Source organism: Ctenocephalides felis, unplaced genomic scaffold (assembly GCF_003426905.1).
Source record: "Ctenocephalides felis isolate EL2017-DRISC unplaced genomic scaffold, ASM342690v1 CF-g0.4_SCAFFOLD_01886, whole genome shotgun sequence".
Taxonomy (NCBI): domain Eukaryota; kingdom Metazoa; phylum Arthropoda; class Insecta; order Siphonaptera; family Pulicidae; genus Ctenocephalides; species Ctenocephalides felis.
Window position 1 is genome coordinate 69450245 of NW_020538040.1, and position 26556 is coordinate 69476800.

At 28.8% G+C, this 26556-nt stretch overlaps 2 protein-coding genes across 2 annotated transcripts; both read left to right on the forward strand.

Moving 5' to 3' along the window:
• The first annotated feature begins 9194 nt into the window (after positions 1-9194).
• On the forward strand, positions 9195-12863 carry LOC113375277 (integrin beta-6-like). The gene is made up of 5 exons (XM_026615219.1): positions 9195-9275; positions 11298-11371; positions 11840-11925; positions 12001-12122; positions 12841-12863. The coding sequence occupies exons 1-5, from the start codon at positions 9221-9223 to the stop codon at positions 12861-12863; spliced, it is 360 nt and encodes a 119-aa protein (XP_026471004.1). The 5' UTR covers positions 9195-9220.
• Positions 12864-12932: 69 nt separating this feature from the next.
• On the forward strand, positions 12933-26315 carry LOC113375278 (integrin beta-nu-like). The gene is made up of 13 exons (XM_026615220.1): positions 12933-13003; positions 13732-13897; positions 14543-14711; positions 16566-16817; positions 17406-17605; positions 18462-18631; positions 19242-19408; positions 20110-20230; positions 21198-21370; positions 23110-23331; positions 24651-24882; positions 25469-25639; positions 26240-26315. Exons 1-13 carry the CDS (start codon positions 12933-12935, stop codon positions 26313-26315), a joined length of 2190 nt encoding a protein of 729 aa, XP_026471005.1.
• Positions 26316-26556: the final 241 nt, after the last annotated feature.

The window sequence follows — 26556 nt, forward strand, 5'->3', positions numbered from 1 at the left end:
TTTTAAATGTATGAAGAAGTCTGATACAGTTTAATTTTTCAGTAGTTTCAAAGTTAATTGACTACTAATTAGAAGAATGTCTTTCCTACTTAGAGTATATTTAAAAACTGTACCATAATTTTATATTTCAGCTCGGATATCAGCATTCGGGAATTGATCCTTACCACTTGCAAACGGCCTCTCCAGTCGATGTCCATGGCCAACACAGTCACCAGCAAGCGGCCGCTATAAGCAGCTATCAAGCGCTCGCTGGCGGATATGCTGGTTGGCAGACGGTCAATGATTACACGCTCATTCAAAACGGATATCATTACCAGGTTATATGAACATTACAATATTTTGTTAATAGAACTCAGAACTTCCTATGTCGTTAATATAAAGATTTAAAAGAGCGGCATCTTTGGGCTATACAGTATTGATGAAAATTTTTAATTTTTATTAAAATTTAACATTTGATTGAAAAGTTTTCTGCAGATTTATTAGTATTCTATGTAAATATATTTACATGCTAAATTATTTAATACTTTATTGATATATGTGTAACAAAAAGTTCAAGTGTTTGAAGTGTTACACATGCACAGTCATGAAACGTTGATAAGTTAATGCTGATAGATCATGAAAGGTGTAAAACTTGAAGTAGGTACTACCAGGACATCCAAATCACTATTTAAATGAACTAAGCCAAAAATTGCCGACATGTAGACTGAAAAAAATAGCTATATGATTTTAAGTAAAAATGTTAAGAAGTATTTCATTGGAGATAGACTCCTCAAAGCCATAAAGACTAGCACATAGTTTAAAGGTGTAATGTTTATTCTGATTGACTATAAAAATATATGTATATCGCAAAAAAACTCAATGATGAAATATCTTCCAACGGATGTGATATACTTTTAAAAATAGGTGTAAAGGATTTTTTTATGAATGAATTTAAAACAAATCGCTCACCTACATTACATTAGTCAATTCAATGTTCGAGCTGAATCGACTATACTTTTTGATTTTATAGAAGTTTTTTTACATCCTTCTTCAGAAATGTGTTCTGATTTTACAATCAGAATACTTAAACTAACTTTCTATTCAAATATTATATATATTAATGCCTAAATATTACAGAACTCTCCACCTACTACTAATAATCACTGATCTACTTAGGGGGCGTCTATTAATCACGTGAGCCATTTCTAAGGATTTTTGAAACTCCTTTTTTCTTAGTGATACTTGGTGATATTTAAATATTCCACCCTTCCTTATCAAACATTACGTGTATTTTTAGTAAGGTGCGGTGGACACGTTTTTATTTTTGGTTGTAAAATGGTTACTGTAAGTGGCCCTTCTTGTAAACTTTTGCTGGTACTTGCGATTTTTGACGCTGTGCTGCTTCTCTTGCGATCTCTGTTTTTAGGGGATGCAATGATGCATTGAAAAGACTATTTGTTAACATTGGTAACAGCAGAAGCAACACGCACCGATATTTTATTTATTTTTACTTCATCCATAGCAATAATCAATTTTTCATAATTCACCACTTTTTTGGGAGTTTCCTGTTTTATAGGACGAACAATGACTGAAGTGATAAAATAAGTAAATTAGACGAGGCCCACTTCTGTCTACAAACGCCTTTTTGCATATGCATCCCACAAAAACACAATGTAAACAATTGGCAAAAATCATTTTTTATTTCAAAGATTATATGTCTATATAATATATTGCATATTTACTTGAATTTTTTTCGTGAAAATTTGATGAGAAATCACGTAAGAGCGTACGAGGGTAAAAACTCGACGAAATTCTTATAGCCCAGTCATTTGGTGCAAAAAAATGCTGTTGCCTAAAGAGTTTTCCGGATGTTTTGAAAATTGGTGATTTTATAGATTTTGATGTGATCTTTACGAATTTCAACTTTGCCACCTCGAATTTTTGCCGCTGCCGCCGCAATATTGGAAAATTGGCGTCAAAAATCAGTTTTTCAACGATATCTCTTTTCTGACTCATGTTACATTAAAATAACTAAATACAAAATTAAACTAGACAAAATTTTCTATAATTTATTCAATAACGTTTTTTTCTGTAACATCAATAGTTTTAGCGTACGTGAGCCGCAAAGTTTCTGCTGCTCGCGCCACCATCGGATATTTGGCCGCTCTTTGCACTTGAACGCATTCTCTCTAATAAATAAATAATTTCAATAATGAATTAAGCTTTTCTGCTCAGATCTGGTCCAAAAATAACATAAATTAATTATTTTTGTTTTTCATTTTTATTTTTGATGATGATTGAACATTTTAAACCATTAAATGTGTAATTTAATGCAAATATGAAATTGTTTGTAAGAATAGTTTTGACTATTGATTTGATTGATTCATTTGACTATTGACCTCAGTCCTTCTAAAAGTTTACCTTTATTTTCCTTTCTTTGAGCACTTGATCTACGAAAAGTCTCCAATCTTCTTTCTTTCACTTCAATCACTTCAGTTTCTCGCAATGGAGTTTCACAAATAAAACAAATCACGTTATTAGTAATCATGGCTTCAAAAATGCAAATAACACTATAACACGATAAAAATATACTGACGTCTAGAAAAAATACTTCTATTGATTCTGAACTAGGGTTTGTCGGTTTTCAAAAACCGTTTTTTTTAGTGAAAAAGTCGGTTTTTACTGAATAAATGGAAAATGACAAATATAGCCAAATATAAGAGATAGATGAAAGCATTTTGATTCTTGAAATCATATCATTTCTATAGCATTTGATATCTTATCAGTCTGCAATGGTTCCCAGAAATGGTATATATTAATTTCGATTTTTATACCAGTGTATATATTAATTTAAATCAGTGTGACTTCTTCTTGAAGAAGTAACTTCCTCTACTCAAACTTAAAAAAAGAGTTTTAAACCCTAGAAGCCACAAATTAAAGAACAAAAAACTTGGAATTATCATATCAGGCTTTAAAAACAATTAAGCATAATTTGGTCGCAAGTATGATAGTATTTTCTATTTCAGGAAATTTTGATTCGTAAACAAAGGACACGTCTATGTAGAAAATCGATAGATGTTTGTTTGAAATTGTATTTTATTAAACAAAAAAAAACAATTAGAATGTTTAAAATTAGTTAATTAAAATTCCTCGCAACAGACAATACCCGAGTTTAGCTTAATTATTTTTAAAACTAAAACTGATATTAATAAGTAGGAATCTAATATTTTTTTATTTTTTTTTTTTTTAATTTAATGATTAAATTAAATTGAATTAAATTTTTATTTATTCGAAAACTTTCCTTTCATAAAAATCCACTATCATAAAAATATTTTCATTCTTATATGTGAAAATGGTGAATACGATTAATTATTTTCAAATTTATTTAATCAAGATAAACTATAATTTTTTAGTTCTACTAATTAAAATTAAAATAATTTTGTTTACTATCTATAAAATTGAACAATAAATAAATTCAGTCAAATACTATTCTAAATTACACTAAATTCGCGGTTAAATTACAGAATGTTTGATCAAAAATTTATTTTTTATATAAAATTATCGAACGATTATCGCCAAAGATTATTCCTATATACAGTTCCAATTTGAGTTCATTAAATATTTCATAGTTTTATAACCCCAAATTTACATAAATATTGCCAAAAAAAAAGAAAAAAATGCATTAAATTGTATGATTTAAAATGTTCAATCATCATCAAAAATAAGAATGAAAAACAAAAATAATTAATTTATGTTATTTCTGGACCAGATCTGAGTAGAAAAGCTTAATTCATTATTGAAATTATTTATTTATTAGAGAGAATGCGTTCAAGTGCAAAGAGCGGCCAAATATCCGATGGTGGCGCGAGCAGCAGAAACTTTGCGGCTCACGTACGCTAAAACTATTGATGTTACAGAAAAAAACGTTATTGAATAAATTATAGAAAATTTTGTCTAGTTTAATTTTGTATTTAGTTATTTTAATGTAACATGAGTCAGAAAAGAGATATCGTTGAAAAACTGATTTTTGACGCCAATTTTCCAATATTGCGGCGGCAGCGGCAAAAATTCGAGGTGGCAAAGTTGAAATTCGTAAAGATCACATCAAAATCTATAAAATCACTAATTTTCAAAACATCCGGAAAACTCTTAAGGTAAAACTACTAAATGACTGAACTATTAGCGCATTACGCTGTACAGTGCGAGAGTACCTCCAAAATATGAACCTCCAAAATATGATAAATATGTGCGCGGTTCAACATATATGTCACTAGTCTTATAGTTATTCTGGTGGCCCACTTCAACCTGTGGCCAACGTCTGTCCACCGCACCCTACCTAGAAAAAAATCGTGAAATGTTTGTTTGTTTTCTTAATTTTGGATTTTTTTAATTGAGGTAAAAAATAAAGACACGTGATATCTTTCTAGACTCTCCCCTTTCTCACTTGATATTTTGTAATTATTGGCAAACTCTCCCTTTAAGGCCCACTTATTGATTAATGAACGCTCCTTACTACGTCAATTAACTTTTTAGAATTGACAAAATATGTAAAGGGTTTTTTTTAAATATAATATTGCTTTGCTGACACTTTATAAAAAGATAAATGTTCACTGATACATAACAAGCTACTACAATTTTTGAAACTGGAAATGTAGACGAAGAGTTAAATTGGATCATTCCATGGCCTTAAAAAATCACATAGGTCTCAAATATTCCATTTTTGCCTTAAAATAATTTGTATTTTGATGTACTTACAGACTGGCGACTATTTACCATCTCTTGCAACCAGTGGTGAACACTACGCTTCGCCTGGCGAGGGCGTAGGAAACGACTCGGCACGGATTGCTGCTTCTCTATATCATTCATCGGCTTTGTGCAGTTCTGCAGGAGCAGTGTCTCAAGAACATGTCCAACCTCAGCAGGAACAGCACGTCGCCGAAAATTCTCCTACTCAATCTGCCAAGCAAGAGCAAACGGATTGGTCGCCTCTCACACCACCCCAAACGCAATTATAATCATAAAGGCTGTGTTGGCATTAAGCTGTTTTGGAGAAGTGGCCATTAACGGTCATGTAGAGCTGTTGAGATTAATACATTGTGAGATTTTGTTGAGGTATTTTGAAATTTATTTTTAAACACATCAACGTAAAGATTAAATATCAACAATATGTGTTGGTGTTAATTTTTCGTTCCAAAGTGCAAGTTCCAAAGGTGCCATTTTTTATTATTAAATGATAATTTCACACACTACATTCTCGGTGAAAAGTTGAAAGACCTTCAAATTACGTTGTATTACGTTTATTTATTATATATTTTAGTAATAATAGTTCTAATTCACTTTTACATTATATATTTATATACTGTAATATTTTTAGAACTTGCTATTTAATGTAAGAAAATATTTTTTTGTGTTGGTTATTCATGGTTTTCAAAGTGCATTCCCATCTTCTGATTTATGTTTGAATTTATTAATTGCTTTGTGGCAGCGTAATTAGTCTACACAAAATCATCGAAGTTTGAAGTTGCGAATAATTTAACATTTTTCTTTTAGTGTATTTCATAAATCCTGGTACTCGTAGTAATTCATGGAAATAAGTCAGTATATGTTGTTCAAATTTGTGTGTTATTATTTTACTACATTTTACTCGTTTAAATTAAGACTTTCAAATTCAAATCCAGGAAATTTTCTTGGTACAAGTTACGACACTCTCCTTATTTGTGATTTGGATTTTTAATCATCATCAAATATACTTTTTTTGAAATCAATTATTTTAAATCCTAATATTGTGAAGCAATTCACAATTAAAATAGGTAATAAGCATGTGTACAGAAAGTATTATTTAAAGTTATGCATATTTACCATACATAATTTAATATGTAATTATATCGATAATATTTTATATCAATTGACGAATTTTCTGTTATTAGCAATAAACAATTTTTTTAGGTTTAATATGAGCTTGTTAACGACGTCTGATGTTTTGTAGTAAATTATTAGATTGAAAAAGAATTTCCTATAGAATAATTTAAATTTACTTCATGTTAGCATTAATAACTTCTAGATTATGGGTATGGTAGTTTCGAGGTGTAAATTCGATAGCTCAATTTTACTAATTTGTAACATTACTCGAAAATACACAATATTATTGATAATTTAATAATGATGTTGAAGTCTAATTATAATTTTAATAAATTTATTAGTAATTTTATTATAATAGATAGTAGATTATGCTATTGCTATGTAACGTTTTTCTATTGTACATAGATAAGTGATTGTAATACTTATTAATTGAAGCAAAAGTGCTTTATAAATAGAATAAATGCTAATGACAGTATATTTCTTAATATAATATGACTTTTTATATAAAATATTATTGAACATACAGGCACAGGTATATATGTACATACTATATGAGTATATTATGTGTATAATATATTATACACATAGTTCTTGTTAACAAAACTGATAACTGATTCATAAAAATTTTCATATTTTAGGTACAAAATTATACATATGTATATTATTATTATTTTGAATTCAACATTTATTCTGCGAATATTTTTATGTTCTATATTTTTATATAAACTTGTAGAACAGTTTATATGAGAAAGGACTACGACAGACATCTTTCGAAACATGATTATGAAACCGAAAAAAAACTCGATTGTAGGTACTCATAATTTGAAAACAATTGATGCATGAATCATCAACAAAAAAATTAATGAATAGATTCGAACAAGGAACAATGAACTGGAAACCGAAACAAGTCTATTTTCAGACGGAGCATTTATTAATTTTTAAATGAGCATTTACAGGAATATTCACTAATTATTTAGATTCTTATTTATTCCTTTATGATTTTATCAGTTTAAATCAAATTAAAATTAAAAATCTACATAAATCTAAATCTTACATCAAATAAGCTAAAGCAAACCATACTAATAGTGTTCGGGCGGTCACCATATATGCTGCAAATGGAACTACATATTTCAAAATAGAGATGTTTGCCATAAGTGATTACTTTCAGGCGCAATATCGTCTATTAAATACAATTACCTCTCTCTTTCAACACCTTTATTTTATAGCTATTAAAAAAATATTTGGCAATTGTATATTATTTATAGTAAAAAAATTTGTGCACATAGTATTAGAAATGTTTACAAAGTTTAGCTCAACAAACCAGTTTTCATGTTTAGTTCAGAAAGCAAGATTTTCCACTTTTTCAATCCCAACTGTTTTTATTATAAATTCATTTTTTTTTGCAAATTATTGCATATATATTGCCATTTTTACAGAAAGAGAATTAAATCGGTATCTATATCAATCAAAAATGGAATAATGTTTTCAGACAAATTTCGCTTACTTTTGAAATATAGCTTCAATATCATAAATTTCCGTATTACATATTTTGTACTGTTTCCTTAATAGGCTGAAATTATCATTCTCCGAGATGATTATTCAGTCAGAGTTATCTATTTATTCCTCACCAAATTTGCACATTTTGCGCATTCCAATATTTGTTTATAAGGCATAATAACAACTTTATATTTTGGTCAGAAAGTATTAGCTAATTTCATGTTTGATTTTCAGTAAGTGTCTTTCACAATTGTATTATATTAAAATTGAAAAAAAAAGTATGTTTGGTTATGTAAACCAAAATTTCTCTTTTTGTCGACGTTTTCTTCAAAATTATAAAAGCCCTTCGATGGAACTCGATGAAGACTGAGGTATTTTGTTTGCAAAAAGTTGCCGAGCAGTTCTTTTACTTTCTTTAAGTGTGTGTACCAAAAATCCTGAACCGAATTTAAGAACTCAATCACAGTTCCAAAATATTAGGAATTGTCCTGATAAGATCGGCCAGATCATTGTCTCGAAATTATTTGACGTGGATAATTTTTACGATATTATAAAACTTATTTTTATCATCATTTTATTTCTATTGATATCATGATGGTATTCATAGCGGTTAACGAACAATATTATGACCAATAAGGCTGGGTCGAAATTTCACAATTCTATCGTGCAAATTTGAAAAGTTGCAACATGCAAATTTTTATTCATTATGCCAATTATTTACACATGTCGAGAATTTTTTTTTATTTTCCGTAGGTTAAGTTATAGTAATCGCAAAAAAATAGAAAATGAAATTTCTTGCACATCTTTACGTTTCAGAGGTTTCTGAACATTTTGACATACCTTAGAAAAAATTTGTGTGTGTGCGGGTACAAATTCGACGACGACTTGAACATGGATCAACCGATTTCAATAATTCAAAAAGCATTCAATTTGTATTATTGGGGAGACGTGCTGATTAATTTCCGGCAAAGGCAAGTGAAAGTTCCAAAAATGGTAATTCAATTTTTGAGAGAACGGAGCGTCCGATTTTAATGATTCAAAATTTGCATTGATAAACGAAGAACTGATTAAATTTTTGGAAAGGCAGGTTCATCGGTTTCGGAGATCTAATAAAAAAATGATAAAAAATGCCATTTGGCGGTCAAAAATGATCATTAGACATATGCACATCAAATTATCAGATAATAGTATAAATTGCATTTATAGTAAATAGTGTAAATTTACATTTCTATGAGTTTTGTACTAATGTTTATTCGATAGACTGCGACGCGGCGCTTACGCGCTTTGATATTTTTTCACTAAAACACCTACGCAGCATGATTGCTTTGAAACAAGAGTTTAACATTCTTGAAATATAAAAAAATCAAATTTTGCAAATAAGCCATTTGTTTGAATTTAAAAATTATTAAAAATCTCATTTTTTCAGTTGTCAAAAAATTTTAAGGTTTTTTTTAGAAATTTTAATTTTCTGTACGGAAAGTTCCAGCAATTTGCCTTAAGGCACGATGTCACAAGTTGCAATTGTTTGGGCGAAATGATACTTATAACTAGTTTATTTGATTGCGGAAATATGTTATATTAGTCGCATAGGTATTTTTCAATATTTTAGATTTTTGCACTTCGATGACTACTATGAATTTATTGTAAATAGTTTATGCAAAATCGGCGAAGTTAGTACGGAACTTACGATATAGACGTTTAAATTGTTCTTAACTGTACTATTGTATGCATTTAATATTGCTATCTATAACGTTATCTGTCTGTGGATATGTTTCATGTTTACGGACTGATAAAATTATAGGTGGAACACGATTTAGTAGTTTATGGATTTCAAAAGATATACCCAGTTCTGATTCAGGTGATCATTGACAAATGTGTCGCGAAAATGTATAAACTACTATTTATATTTATTTTATATTGGAATAATAATGGTGCAATCGGTGAGTTAAAGACTTATTTAAAATGTTGGAATTTCTTTTTTGTACTGTTAATAAAACATGTTTTGTAAATTAATGAAATGATTATAAAGGATAAAGGTAAAGAGAATAATGTACCGTAATATGTTTTGCAATGAAACAATATTTAATACTACTATCAAATGCATAAAATTACTAGTACCTAGTATTGTAGATACTATGTTGCTTTAGATGTTCAATTCAATTTTGTTTATATACAAGCATATCTGTATATACTATATATAAGTATATAGTATACAATACAAAGCTTATAGCTAACCTGGATACAATTTATATATATATATAAATATGGTGTGTTTGTATATACATGAAAGTTTCCCGATTCGATACCCACTTAGGACAGTTGAAGTCGAGCAGTAGCGTTATCAGAATTTCCTGAAAATATTGATATAATTTGTTTCCAAGTATTTTGCATCAAATAATAAATCATCAATATTAGAAAAAATCTGATAAAATATATCAAATAGAGATATGTCAACCGTTGGGTTGCTTTTTTAAAAGCCACGTTGTTAAGAAGTGTCATCACATTAGCACAAAAAACTCTTAAATTTTTATTTGTGTTCAGAAATTTAAAATATATATGCAAAAAATGATTATGGTCAAAACGGCTTTCAACTGAATCTCGACTCAAGGAAGAAACTGATAAAAGACAAAATTTGCATGACCGTATAAGGATTCAAACCAAGACTTTAAGGAAGACCAAAAATATAGCTGGACAATACGAAATAGAGACATTGATTGACTTCACAATCCATTATCACCGCGATTTATCAATATTTACATGAATGAAATAAATAAACCTACAGATGTGGTGCTGGAAATGGATGATTCCGCAAGATATCAAATAATCAACTGCTACAGAAAGTGCAAGAAAAAAGAAATTTACTGGACAGGGACAAAAGAAATTTACTGGACACTTATATTGGGAAAAAGTGACTTCTGCACGTCGTCAGCAGAGGTAAAATAGTAGGGAAGTGAGAAAAGAATTGCTATGAGGATGATTGCAGTTGATCAAGTTGTTGGAGAGAAAGTTCACAGAATTGAATTTCAAAACGCAGGAGTTTGAGATGTGTTTTATAGTGCATTAATAATAATAAAAATAATGATAATAATAATTATTGTATATGAGGTAGGGCGGTGCACAAAGGTCTAATTTGAGCAATTGTATTGTGAAAACCAAACTAATTATATCACAGTAAACAAGACATATGAAACAAAATTTTAAAAATATGTTATTTCTGCTGTTTTGACTAATTGTTCAAACAACGCAAAATATAAATTCCACGGCCACATTTTTTTCAGAGATAATACTATATATTAACCTTGATGTGGTATTTTAAAAATGATTTTTAACTTAATTTACTTTTTTGTTTACTATTTTTTATTATTTACACCTTTGCCAGGATTAAGGTTCAATTGCGCTTTCCTTCCCTACCCACGTATAAGTTTTCATAAAGGCTGTGTAAAAAACTGTTGAATCTAACTTAAATTTAACAATGCCTTCTATAAAACAAGAATAACGTATATTTAAAAATTATATTAAGATCTCGTACTAAACAACAGGGATCACAACCAAAAAAACTAACAACGAAAGAAAATACTTTTGTTATGGATTTTCAAACATTGCCGATAACACCATCGTTAAAATTAACATGATGGCTGGTTACACATTAAAAAATTCCTAACTTTACTTATTCTTGAGATATTGGTGGTGGACCTTCTTATCCGCGGACCTTCAAGCCCCATTACCCTTTTGGAATTTTGTATTTAGTAGAATATTTTTGAAATTTCGAAAGAAATTAATATTATGTTATGAAACAAATATAAAGCAATGAATAATCAAAAATCAATGCATTTAAAATATTATTTAAAGAATTGTGTTAATAAATACGCAAATTGTACGCGTAATTTTTTTCAACATTTTTATATGCATGCATAATTCTTATTTAAAATATTTTTTGTCAAATGCAAGTTATTTTATTTCAGGTTCGTGCATTTACTATTCAAAATGTTCGGAATGTGTAGAATCTGGACCAGAATGCGCATGGTGTGCAGATGAGGTAAATTCGTCAAAAGTGAATTGGTTTTCACTTAATTGTTTTGCTAAATGCGAAATTGCCAATTAAATGTTATGCTAATGCGATGATACCTAGTGTAGAATAAAATCTACTAAGAAGTACTATTATGATTACAAGTACCAATTTACACGCATATTAATAACCAACTATTAAAGAAATTTACAATTTACGAGAAAACCGTGCCATTTTTGTAAAACCTATTGTGAAAAATAATATAAATTGGAACATGCCATGAAATTATTTGAATTACGTTAAATGTTAATGCAAAATATTTACGAATAACGTTGAATAAGTTATCTATGGAAAACTGCAAAAGATAAAATTGAAAGTTTGTTTATTTTCCAAAAGTAGATTTAATTTCTACATGTTTCATTTAACTTAAAAAAAAACTAGTATAGCTATGATATTATTATTTTGACTATTATTACATAATGGTTTTCTATTCAACAGCCATTTATAAATGAAGTAGGAATTGTATATGCAAGATGCAATACTTTGGAAGGTTTGAAACAAGCAAATTGCTCCAACATCAATCAGTATGAACCAAAACAAAGTATTAATTAAATATACTTTTCTGGAACACCATATTGTAAATATATTTAATTTTCTAGATTAGCATCGAGTACAGTAACTATTCTAAAGAATGATGATTTCAAAGATGTTGTGGAACATGATAATATTTTTGAAGCAGTGCAGATTAAACCACAAAGATTAGAACTGAAATTACGACCAAGTAAGCCCATTTTTCACAAAGTACTAGTAATACACACATTATATGAAAACATAAAAATTGGCAAAGAATGCTCATATATATATATATATATATATATATATATATATATATATATATATATATATATATATATATATATTAGGGTGGTCCTTAAAATGGTCATTTTTGAATGTCCTTGCTCCCAGGGGCTCAAATGGTTTCAAATTGATAAAAAAACAAATCTCTGAAAGTTTTAGCTCTTAATATTAACGTTTAGATAGAGCGCAATTTAATCAAACTTCGTATGGAAAGAGCATGGAAAAAATTTTGAAAATTTAAAAAAAATGTTTTATATGTATATATATATATATATATATATATATATATATATATTAGGGCGGATAGATTTAAAGGTCACGTAGGCACATATAATTTTCGGATTCTAGGGATCAAAATAAGATACAACCATACCTCTAAAACGAATTCTGAAGTCCCGTGCATTGACCCAAAAATGAGGGTTAAATTTTGAAAAACCTCTCAGGGGGGTCCCAAGGGTTAAACCAGGGGTCTCGTGAAAAAATTTTTGAATTTTTTTTGTGTTTTACAGATAATTTTCTAATAGATCAAATAATCATTTAATATACCTTGATAAATCGAGAAAGTCTAGCATCATTTTTCTGCGTTAAGGCACAATACTCTACACAACTAGCTTAAATTCATATTTAAAAAATGGTTTCAGATGAAAAGACAAGTTTTAAATGATATATAGACCAGCAAAAAATTATCCACTAGATTTATATTATCTTATGGATTTATCATATTCTATGAGAGATGACAAGGAAATTAGCTAATTTGAAAGATAGTCTTCCAAAAACACTGAAACAACTAACTGAACATCCAAGGTATGCAATATTTTTGATTTTTGGTTAAATCAAAGTTGATCATTTATATATTTATATGTATTGTGTGTGCTACCATATACAGATATTTCGTTACGAAACTTTTACATGATCAGGTTTATTTATTAACTTCCCGTAGGGCAAGTTATAGTAATCGCAAAAAAATCGAAAATGAAAATTTTTATATATCTTTACGTTTCAGAGGTTCTGAACATTTTGGCATACCTTAAAAAAATGGATGTATGTGTGTGTGTGTGTGTGTGTATGTGTGGTGTGTGTGTGTATGTATGTATGTATGTGTGTGTATGTATGTGCGGATACAAATTTTCGTCGACGATTTCGGGAACACGGATCAACCGATTTGAATAATTCAAAACGCGGCGCTTACGCGCTTTATATTTTGTCCCTATGTAGTTAAAGCAGTACGATTGCTTTGAAAAAAAAGTTCAGATCATCCACAATATGTCAAAATAAAGAAAAAAAAAATTTTTTTCAAAAAAAATTTAAAAAAAAAAATTTTTTTTTTTCAAAAAAACTAATTTTTTGTCCAATTTATAGTTTCTCAAAAATCTTATTTTTTCAAAGTAATTTTTTTTCAAAAATGTTAATCGTTTTAAAAAAAAATAATAATTTTTGGTACGGGAAGTTCCAGCAATTTGCCTTAAGGCACGATGCCCTAATTGCCTTAAGACAGAATTCCACTTACAGCTAGTTTACTCTTTAATGCACAGGATTGCTTTTGGCAGTTTTGCCGACAAGACAGTGTTGCCGTATACTTCAATTGCAAAAGTACCACTGCAAAATCCTTGCATAAAAATTGGCAAAGAATGCTCACCTTCATATGAATTCAAGCACCATTTGAAATTAACGACAAATTTTACAGAATTTTCAGACAAGGTAATTAATCATTTTTACTCTTTTTTATATATTTATAATGGCCATATATGGGTCATTCTTTTACAAACCGAACACCAATTAACCTTGACACTTTAGAATTAAAAGTTTTAAATTATATATTCATATTTTTTTCTGGTTTTAATTTTCAAAATGTTTTTTTTTTTAATTTGGTTTTATGTAAATTATATAGTATAACACCTTCTTGGAAACCTCTTTCCACCTCGTGGAAAATCTTCAATTATGTCATAAAATTTGTTATTATTTACCATCCAAATTTAAGTATGAAATTAAATAATCATTTTATTATTATAAAAAGGTGATGTTAATCTTTTGCTACGGTCTGACACTGCTTTACAGGCCTGCAAGCCGTCCAAATATTTGTAACATACCATATTATACAATTTTTTGATCAATATTTGTTTTAATGATATACGTATTATTAAAATGTATTTAAAAATTAAAAATTAAACTACTAACAATTACAGTAACAAATTAGAATTTACAATCTTAACTTATAATTAGACTAATAAATTTAGAGGTCAGAGCAATGTTCGACACAATGAATGTCGTCTAAAGGCAAAACTGGTAGCGAATAGGGTTAAGTACATAATTTTCCCTGTTTATATCTAATTATTTACGACTTAGGTGAAAGATGCTGAAGTGACAGGAAATCTTGATGACCTCGAAGGCGGTCTATCGGCACTAACTCAAGCGATTGTCTGTAAGGGCAATGTCGGCTGGCGAGAAAACTCGACGAAAATCGTCATTTACGCTTCCAATGGATTAATGCACATTGCAGGCGAAGGACTGCTGGGTAAAATTGTAATCATTTTCTAAATGTCTAAAATGAGGAAATTTGTGAAATTGTATTATATTTTCAATGATAGGGTGTTTGCGCTTTGCGACACCGTGGTAAAACCTTGATTTTGCAATTTGCAAGTAGTATAAGGTTTTGAGTTCAAATTCCGCGTTGCTTGCAATGTTATGTTAAGCAGTATTGATATCAATATTCACTTGAAAATATAGATAATAAAAATGATTTCATGTGAAAATGGATCTTGCGGGAATGTAAAAAACTTCAGTCAAAAAAACTGAGTTGATTTAAAAATTATAATCACAGAAATCAAGGACATCAATTAGATTGCTTTCTAAGAGCCCTCTGTCAGAATCTAACCAAACAATTACGAAATCAATAAAAGTTTTCAAGAAATAGACAAATTGTAATTTATATCTATAAAATATTTCTAAAAAATCTGTTTATGCTACCTAAAATTGTGTTTAACTTTCCGAAGGAGAAGTTCATGTATTCATCAAAAAATCCGATTCGCTAATTTTATGTTTTCTCGACGTTTCAGGTCATTCTGAATCGAATGAGACCAAATTTGGAAAAAAGTATGTGTGTGTACGTGTGTGCGTGTATGTGAACAGATTTTTTGCCGTAGATCGACGTTTTCTGAAAAACGGCTGGACCGATTTCAAAAATTTAAAAGCCATTCGATGTATCTCGATGAGGACTATCCTTTGTCAGTGTTGCGCGACGATCGGCCAAGCCGTCTCTTTGTAAATCGCAGAAAATTGAAAAATATTTCGTCCACATTTTAGCCGAAATTCTGAATCGATTTTGAAAATGAATGAATCAAAAACTGTTCGAAAGATATTGGTTGGGAATCGTGCTGATTAGTTTTTGTAAAGATCGGCCGGGCCGTTTTCTTGTAATAAAGTGTTAATTTTTTTTGACGATTTTTATTATTTTTTTGGCAGTAGATACCATAGTCTTATAGATCATATTAAAATATTATGGCCCTACGGCAAGTCGTTCGTCTAAGTTTGCAAAAATTAGTATCGTTTTTTGGCATTTGTCAAAATTAGAACTTTCATTGACGTTTGCTCAAAAATGCCTGAACCGATATCAAAAATTTAAAAGCCAATCGATGCATTTTGAGGTGGATTATCTGTTCTCAGGTTTGTGCAGCGATCGACCATGTCGTTTCTTTGTAATTTGGAAAAAGTGTTAAACGTTTCGTCTACATTTAAGCTCATACTATCGAATCGATTTTAAAAAATCAAAACCTCTTCGAAAAATATTAGTTAGGAATGATACTGATTAGTTTTAGGTGAAAATCTACCGAGCTGTTTTCTTGTAATTAACTGTTGAAAAAAAATAGAAGCCGATTTTTATGAAAATTTTTGGCGATATATATCATGGTCTTATAGAACTTACTGAAGTATTACGACGTATTATTTAGTTTAATTTTAAAAATTCATCAAAATTTGAAAAAATGAGTAGTTTTTTTGACGTTTGTTAAAATTAAAATTAGACGATTCACTTGGTATAACGATAGAGTATTCGTTCGTTTTCAATTAGGTGTAATAAATCCACTCGGAGTACATTTAATCAATCATAAATTAATTTATATTTTATTGATTAAGTTGATTATTTACATATATCGGGAAGTTCATGTAACTTGCCTCAAAGCAAAATACGAATACCAACTAGTTTTATATATTTTTCTTATATATATTTTAATAAAAAGTTCAGTTTTTCTGTACCATCTCCAGAATCAATTTCAGAGTTTATATAATTATTATAAAACTAAATTTGCCAGAAGCAATAAAAGCATTTAAGTTAATAAAACCATGTGTCTCATATAACTATTTCTATTCTCAGGTGGAGCAGTACGTAAAAACGATTGCGCATCTTGTTATTTGGATAAAGGGACATATCACAAAGTGGACACAGATTATCCATCCTTGGCATGCGTTCACCGGGCTCTAATTAAAGACAAGGTTTTTGTCATTTTTGCTGTAACCGCACACATATATGATACTTATTTGATGCCTCATAAACTGATGCCTCAACATACGTCTGTGGCACTTCTAAAAAATGATAGTTCAAACATTTTGGATCTGGTCGAGGATGGTAAATATTTTTTTGCATGGATAGTGATAGTTATAGGTAGATTCTCAAACAATATACGCCATGACAATAATTAATTTTTCTAGTTTGTTAAACTATGTATTTATATGCGAATGGGCAGCGAGGTTTTATCATTTGAACTTATGTTTTTTCTTCCAAATATTAACTTTACTTAATACAGCATAAAAATTAATAATACGATACTATATAATTCTTTTCTATAGGTACATTAATTCAAAAGCTATTAATATTTTAAAGACAAATTATAAATATGGGGTGTTGTGGAGCAAGGTTTCGAGTTGTGCAACCTGACATCAAGAAGTAGTAATATCCATTTTTATTTGAAAATATATATCAAATTTATGTTTCCATAAAGTAAAAGTAACATTTCTGGCGAAAAAAGTTAATTGAATGATACTAATCTGCAGAATGTGAAAATATAATCACAACTTCAAAAGATAACCATTAAGTTGCCTTCTACTAGTTATTTAGTAACTAAAAACTACTAGCATAGTAACTAAAAAGTGAAACAAGATCTTGAAAACTAAAAATGTTCTGCCCCTTGATAATTTATCTTCATTTATGTTATAGGTTATAAAAAGGCTATCTCTTCGGCTACATTTATTGATGATGCCAACTCTTTCTTGAGTGTCAGATATTTTACAAATTGCGGAGACGATAGTGCGCCTATGCGAGAAATAAATAGCTGTCAAGGAACAGAAGTTGGAAAAAATTACGCATTTTCAGTGGAAGTTACTTTATTAAAATGTCCCAGCGAAAAAAAACAATGGGTGGGTATATACACACATTAATTTATATATTATTATATATATATATATATATATATATACTAGCAAACCCGACAAATTCCGTTTCGCCACCAGATGGTTCCGTGAGAAATATGAAGTAATTTTTTGTTTGTTTTATATTTGAAAAGGTAAAATTTGATTTTATTACACAACAGTACTGAATTTATTTCGATTACAAAATTTAAGTGTTCTTTAGTTGAACTTTTCTAAGTAAATGAAAGTGAATCCGCAAATTATCCGTTTCATTGAAGTGCTCTTTAGTAAACCACATTTTTTGTTTTTTGGTCTGACGTTAAAACAAATAAAGCGGATGGTTTTCCAACTTGTGAACAGGCAACGTATAACTGCCCATGTAAAAAACAATGATTTTCTAAATAATCTATTTGAAATTTATCCCGCAAACACTAAGAGATTGGTCTTGCGACTTGTTATTGCAGACGCAAGGCAAACTGGAAATTGCAATCGTTTGAAGTCAAAGGGATGACCATTCGGAATCATTGGTATGTCACCAAATCGCCAGCAATTTCTGATTGAATGGTGAAATTCAGTGCGTGTACATCATTATTCTTTGCGGCAAGAATTGCTCGTTGACTTAACCAAACATAATTCTGATAATTCTCACTAATGTTATTACTCGAATTTTTAATTACGGTGCGTGAAGTTCCAGCAATTTGCATTAAGGCACGGTGCCATGCACCACTAATTATATATTATATATATATATATATATATATATATTTATATATATATATATATATATATATATATATAATAATATATATATATATATATATATATAATAAAATCTATTTATGCATATATAATTCAAATTTTACAGAAAAATAGCTTAAAAATTGAAGAGCAACTGACAAACACAAAGCTTAGAATAGATCTGGAATTTATGTGTGGATGTCAGTGTGAAGATTCAGTTCAAGAAAATCAACCTTCAGCTAACTGTAATTCCCAGGGAAATTTAACATGCGGTCAATGCGAATGCAACCCTGGATGGTATAATGTTTTTTATATTACTTTTGAATATTTTTTGCAGCATTAGAATTTTAAGTAATTTGTGAATATATATAATATTGGCCGATTGATTGATTTTTTGCGTATAGTATTGCAGAAAAAAAATGGTTACAGGATTTCTACTTAAATGTTATAGATGATCTCGTTGAAGGAGTTATTTATTAGAAACTTCTTTTTCTGTTGCTATTTTTACATGTGCAATTTTACATGGAACTTTGGCGCAAAATTAGAAAAATTGTCTAATTTTATTTTAATAATATAGGTGATCATTTATTTTGCACATAAATAACATCGACAGAAATAACTATTTTTTACTAATATTTTTAATATCATTTTCTAAGAACGACAAACTAATTATGTTCATATCTGAACTAAACTATAAATAGAAAATCATTAGTTTGCGAAATATTAACATACAAGCTTATCGTATAAGGATTTGACCATGTAGTCCCAAAATTGTATTTTAAATTTGAAGATTTTATTTATGTACAATTATTATCGAAATTATTTATTTATCATGATATACTTCGTTTCATTCATTAACGTATAAAAATGTGAAATCTGAAATGCCGTTTGCATTTTATTTCCACAGGGCAGGCAAATCTTGCAGCTGCGATCTGAAGGATGCTGAAAGCACGATTAAGCTAAATGACCAATGTTTACCGCCAACTAAAATACCTTCGAAAGAAGATGTAGAAGATTCAGATTGGGCAATTGTGGATTATTACAGCCTGGACAAACACACTGTATCTGCCGATGGTAAATTATTTATATATTAGTTATGTGATAATGGGATATGTTTATAGTGATTCTTATTTGGGAAATAGCATCTTAATACGTGAATTTTATCAGGAATGATGTATCGTCTGCTGTTTTTTTTTTTGAAATTTTAATTCATTTCGAACATTTAATTTTTCTCGTAATTCGCGTAGCAACAAACGCAGTTCAATTTTTTAAATATTGCTTGACCATAGCATTCAAATCAATAGTTCCAGGTTCGATATCCTCGGACAACATGTTGTCGAGTTTATAGTTTGTAGTTAATTATACAATTTCATTAGTCATAACAATATTTTAGGTTCCAAGAATATTTTGAGAAATTAATTATTGGCGTGGAAAGTTAATTATTTTTTTGAATGATAAACACTATTCATTTTCTAATAAACTCTATTTAATGTTTTTTCAGTTTTTTTCATCTCATTTGTATAATGAACTATTTTTATCTCCGACAATCTGCAATGCTTTCTCACTTAGATCGTTTTAAGAATATTATACGTATCATGATCTTGTATGTGCTCAAATTTGTTTTTCCCGAAGAAACGTAGTTTAATGCCTATGTTGATTTTTCACTTAGTTGGAATTAAATTAAGTTAATCTAAAATTATACAATTACACATGTTTCTGCTTCCAAATTTGATTCTATGAATTAAATTAATTTATTTTGTTTGGATTTTATATAGATGAGAAAACACTTATAGTTGGGCCAAAATTGTGTTCTGGTAAAGGCGATTGTGAGTGTGGCGAATGTAAGTGTATTCCAGGATTTATTGGACGTTACTGCGAATGTGCAGAATGTCAGAGGTGGGTTAATCCGCAAATCTAATTTTAATCTATTGAATGGATGATTTTAATTTTGAAAATAATAAAGATAAAGTAAAATAAATTATGAGTGATGCAATTATGAGTATTAATAACTCAATACAAATTAATTTATGCGCTAACAAATCACAATAACAAATTAATCTATATGTGACAATAATATTTTTGTTAATTTATTTTTTTGAGAAAATTGACATGGTTGCTAAATAATTATTTTCATAAATCAACGTAAACTATAATTAATACACATAAAAATTTGGTAATACTAAAGCAAAGTGAACTGCAATTAATACAAATAAAAAATATAGTGTCTCCTGTAACATAATTTACATGTGCTCATAGCCTACAAACTATGCATTTCACCGAATTATCTTCACTTGAATCTGTATATAATTCTTGTGTGTTTCAATTAACCCAGGTGGGATTTTTTACTTTTGAAAATCACAAAAATTATTGCACTTTCTCAATGATAGATAAATTTGAAGCAAATTCAGATATATAAAATTTAAAATTGGTCGATAATAATAACGCAAACGAAAATTTCATGATAGTACAATTTTATATTAACTGTCAAAATAGACGGACCTGCATAGTTCTGTATATTGCGTCAGCCTGCGGGACAGTAGCTATGACAATATTATGCAGGACGGTTTACATGTCCAATGGAGACTAAAAACTATTTTAATATCGTTAAAGAACCTATTGAAAAACACTTATTACTAGTTGCCCCTGTTACAGATAGCCCCTGGTTCCCCTAGAAGAATAGCGGGGGCACTCTTACGACATAGACAATGTTATTAAAATATTAGGCAATGTGGTTCAAATATGCGTGCATTAAATATTTGAATAGTCTTATTTCGGTCGACTTTATATTTTTAGGAGATTCATTTATATTTGAAAAATATTAGTGTATTTAATAATATTATATTTCTTGAAACACTATCATTAGAAGGCCAAATTCCGAACCATGCGGCGGTCCGACGCGCGGCACTTGCGACTGCGGCACTTGCAAGTGTTTGCCCAATTGGAGCGGCGACGACTGCAGCTGCTGGACTGATACCGATAGGTGCAGGGCACGCGACTCGGAAAATGTGTGCTCTGGAAATGGAGAATGCAAATGCGGTAAGTGATTATGATTTCCCGATTTATAAACAAATGTTAAAACACGTCAAGCTCATTAATGGATCGTTCACTAAATAGAACTATTGTAACAACGTTGTTGTGCGTTGGGTACGGTTGTGACATATGGTTGTGGGTCTTGTTTTTTTCGGGTGAAGATTGCACAGATAAAGAAACATCTAACTTAACTAAAACCTGGTGCACACGACGTCAGTATTTCTTGTAACATATTTTCAGTCACGTTCGCCTTACGATAAAAGTAAAATTTGACTGTAGCATTTTATTTTTTTTATTATTATTATTTTATTTAATTCCGATAAATTTAAGATAACATAATCACATGGATTTATCCTATTACATACATATTTGTTTTATGTTTACATTCTAATAAAATAGTTACTTTGTACATGCTCACTTTACGATAAAAACTTAACAGAAAATATGTCACAAGAAATACTAGCGTCGTGTGCACCGGGCTTAAGACATAATACAAAAGAGATAGGGAATGGAAAATTTAATACAAGAAAAAAAAGATTTCACATAGATTTCTTGTTAACTTTGATTATAAAATATGTTTTGTTATATTATATTCATAAGCTTTATTTAAATGAATATGTTATGTTGTGGCAGTAAAAGTCATTATAAACTATTTTGGTGTTTATACCTATTCCTTTTTTAAACTATTTCTATGCCTGTCACAACCGTCCTGGGGTGTGGATGGTTGAGCCACTCGCCCTTTTCTCTATGATTTGAAGTTATGACTAATTCATAGCATTTCACGTATTACTGACTATTTCAGTATTTTCACGAAGACAGATGTTCAAATTGCTATTTAATTTATTTTTCTTCCAGCTGACTGGTAGATTAACATAAATATTGCTAATCAAGAAAACGTGGTACAATCTCGCACAGTCTTCCCTACTTATGCCGTCAATGTTTAAAGTTTTCAAAATTCAAAATATTGGTCGAACACACATACATTTTTCTATCAAAATCAAAATTGATTTGGAAGTCATGATCTGGAGATTTCCCAATTTTTATTATTATGAGTTTCAAACAGACAAACTTTATGAAATATTTTTAGTTTAATTTAAGAGTTGATTTGGAAGTCATGATCCTAAGATTTCACAATTTTTATAACTATGAGCTTCAAACAGGCAAACTTTATGAAATATTTTTAGTTTAATTTAAGAGTTTATTTTATTTTAATTGACCACGAAATTAGATGAAACAGCAGTGCTGATTATAAAATAATAAATATTTTAATTCTTGGCGTGAAACAATGTGCGGTAGTGTTTATCCCAAAATTGTGCACCAGAATACGAAGACAGAAAAAATTCCGTTCAATTACTATATTTAGGTCATATACATATATTACCATATCTAAAAGAAATTATGAAAATACACTATATTACGTTCACTTTTTATGGAAACGTTTACAGATTATTCTATTATACTTTAGTACACTTTAATAAGTTAGTAATTATATTTAAGAAAAAGACAAATATTCTCAATGTTTGTAAATTGTTATAACATTTGTACAATGTTTTTTTTTTAAAAAAAATCTAATAATATGATCTGCGTGATAAACTTTTGCCCATGTATTTATCTATTCGCCTGTTACAGTTAAAAATTATAAAGTAAGAAATATATAGTCCTAAAATTTAAATATTTTAAATATAAATTAATCACGAGTAAAGTATCAATATGAATCATATTGAATCCTTTATATATGATTTTAGGTAAGTGCAAATGCCATGCAAATGCGGAAGGAAACGTGTGCCGTGGTGAATTTTGCGAGATTTGTGGTTTGACAAATTCTTTTTGCAATGTATTTACATCCTGCGCCCAGTGTTACGTGGAGTCGACCAGAAAACGACGCCGAGACGACGATAACTGTGATAAGTTCTGCGGTAAAGGATTGAGCAATGAGACTGAAGCCAAAATAGTCGATACACTTGGAGGTAATTAAATAGACGTCTTAAAAAGTTGGCTTAAAAAAAAACTAATATTATTTTTTCCAGCAATACAATAATTAATCATAATCCATATTAAGCCTATTAAATAATATAGTTAACTAGTTCTTAATTATTGCTAATAAATTTTCTATTCTATATCGAACATAAATGCATGTAAATAATATAGTTAACTAGTTCTTAATTATTGCTAATAAATTTTCTATTCTATATCGAACATAAATGCATGTAAATGAATAATCAATTCTTATTTTGTTCTATGCATACATTTCAAATGCACAAATAATAAGTACAAGTTCAAACTAGTGGTGCATGGCATCGTGCCTTAAGGCAAATTGCTGGAGCTTTTCGTACCGTAACAAAACATTTGAGAAATGAAAATAATCAATTATCAATGAAAATTATTCAATAATTAATAACAATTGTTTTAAATATTTTCAAATAGACTATTTATTGTAAATACTATAAATTTATAAGTGTGTAAATTTATAAATTGGGCGACGAGCGTATTCTACAAATAACTTATGTGTATGGTTACAAGAAATATTGATTTTTTGAAAATTCTGAAAAGTTTCAAAAATTATATTTTTTTATCATTTAGTTTTTTTTTAATTTTGACAATGTTTTAAATGTTTAAAATTTTTGAAAAAAAACTATTTTTTTACTGTTGTGAGAACAATTTTAAAAATGTCAAAATATTATGAAATTTTGTAAACAATCAATTTTTTAAAAAAAGTTTGATATTTTTTGAAAATTTTGATTTTTTTTTTAATTTTTAAAATTACGAAATTTTTTGTACAAGCATTTTTCACACCGTCTACACTACACAAACAAAATGTTTCTTGAGCTATTCTAATCGAATAATTTGTTCTCTGAAAAACTGCATGACCACTTTTACACTCTTTGCAATCCATATCTCCAAAATATCTAGACGTGCCTTTCACAAAAAGATCTGGCGGTCAGTACGAACTGAATGTTTTATTAATCATTCAAATCGGAAAATGTTTCGAAAGTCATTTTTTTTTATTTAAAAATTCTCAAAAATTATAAAGTTTCTTTAAAAAGTCTAGTTTTCAGTAGGGGAAGTTTCAGCAATTTGCCTTAAGGGACGATGTCATGCAGCTGTATTTTAATTAGAAATATGCATGAGTTTGGTATGCAAAATTTATAAAAAGTCATTGAGTCATTGAGAAAATTTAAAAGAAATCATTGAGATTATAAGTTCTGTTACTCTATTTTTGTTTGTCTTTTTACATATGTATGTTATTCAATTCTATAAAATATGAAACAAATTCATATTTTTTCAGATGTTGAACCAGGACAAATATGCTCATTTCAAACGGAACATAGAGGCAAAGCATGTCACCATCAGTATATCTATAAGACAGTAGACGACGATAAAATCAAATTTCAAGTATTATTAACATCCGTTTGCCGAGATACAATTAGTGCAATCGCTCTTTCTGGTTACATCATGCTGGGAACATTTTTGGCTGGGCTCGCAGTAATGCTTCTGGTTTGGTATAATATTAAGAGGAAGTGAGTATAAAATTCTTATTGACAGAATAAGTAGAAATGATCTGAGGGTAAATCTCTGAATGCATTTGAATCCAAGGCTTTGAGGTTTTAAAAACAATATCCGTTCAGGGTTATAAGGTCGACAAAAATCTTTTATATACGACTAGGATGAAAAATCATCATAAACATTATTTTTATTTAATTTTAAATGTGTTTTTTTAATATATTTTAAGGGGGAGGTATGGAATATCACGTCTTCAGAAACTGTTTAAAATAAACAATAGTATAACAAAAAGGAACGTTAATCGTCTGTATCTGTATCTGTATGTAAACGTTGATATTTTTCTTTGATAATCTACAAGCTTTGTAAATTTATCGAACAAGATTTACTTTTACACACAGATAAAGACATGCTCCTATACCCTGGCAAAAGCGTAAACAATATAAAATAGCAAATAAAAATGTAAATTCGATTTAAAGAAGCTATATTACGAGAAATAAATTAAATAAATAGTTATTACAATACAGTGTCATCTTTGTGAAATGTGATCAAACATATTTATTTTATTAATAAATTATATTAACTTTAATTATATGAACACAATAGGGATGCAATAGAAGCAAAACTTTTTGCCGTCGAAGAAGAAAAGAATAAACTACTTCTTTCAAACACCATGCAGAACCCCTTATACAATTCGCCAATTACCCGTGTCGATCTGGATGAATTTAAGAAGGATAAACCTTGTGCAAAATGTAGAACATCCAGATCATCATTTAGGTAACAATTTTGAATGTAACTTTAACTTTAATGTGAGGCCGCTGTAGCGTAAATGTTTCTAGAAAAGTAAAAAAATTTAAATAAAAAAAAGAAAGAAAAAACAAAAAAAATAATAAAAATAGAAAATAAAAAAATAAAAAATAAGAAAAAAAAATAATAAAAAATAAAAAAAAACAACATATAAATAAAAAAAATATAGAAAAAATAAAAAAATATAAAAGAAATAAATAAAAAAAGAAAAAAAAACGTATGGCCTATTTTGTAAAATTATGAGTTTTTAATTAAAGATTTACTTAATCATTTTAAAAAACTGGACTGAAAATTATAACTTTGCACTAAATAGAATTTGTAGAATATCAAAAAATCTCTGAGTTGATATTTTAATTTGAAATAACTAAATTAGAAATAGAAATATAAATAAATTATGCAAATGCAAAGTTGCACAATTGATCATCATTATTTATAAAATAAATAGTTAAAGAATTCAGATGTCAGCAAATTACATTTACTGATATTCAAAAAAATATAAAATAGTACATCTAATATTAAGTAATATTTTATTAACTAATATCGTTCTGTAACATGTTTTTCTCATTCCAGATCATCTAGAAGTAGCTTTGAAATAAGTGCACCATCTACTCCTATGATTCCGAAACCCGATCACGATGAATATTAATTTATGCATTAGTTTTGTATATAGTAATAATTTATATTATATAATAATTGATTTTGTACTTTTTTGAAAAGAACCAGAGGTAATAATACAACAATATGTTTTGTTTGCCAAAATATATTATTCACATTTATAAATTTATTCCCAAAAAACTAAATAACAATAATATTGTTATAATGAACTTTATTCAAAAAGTAACAGACTTTGATACATTTTTTTTCCTATGTACCCATACCCAAGAACT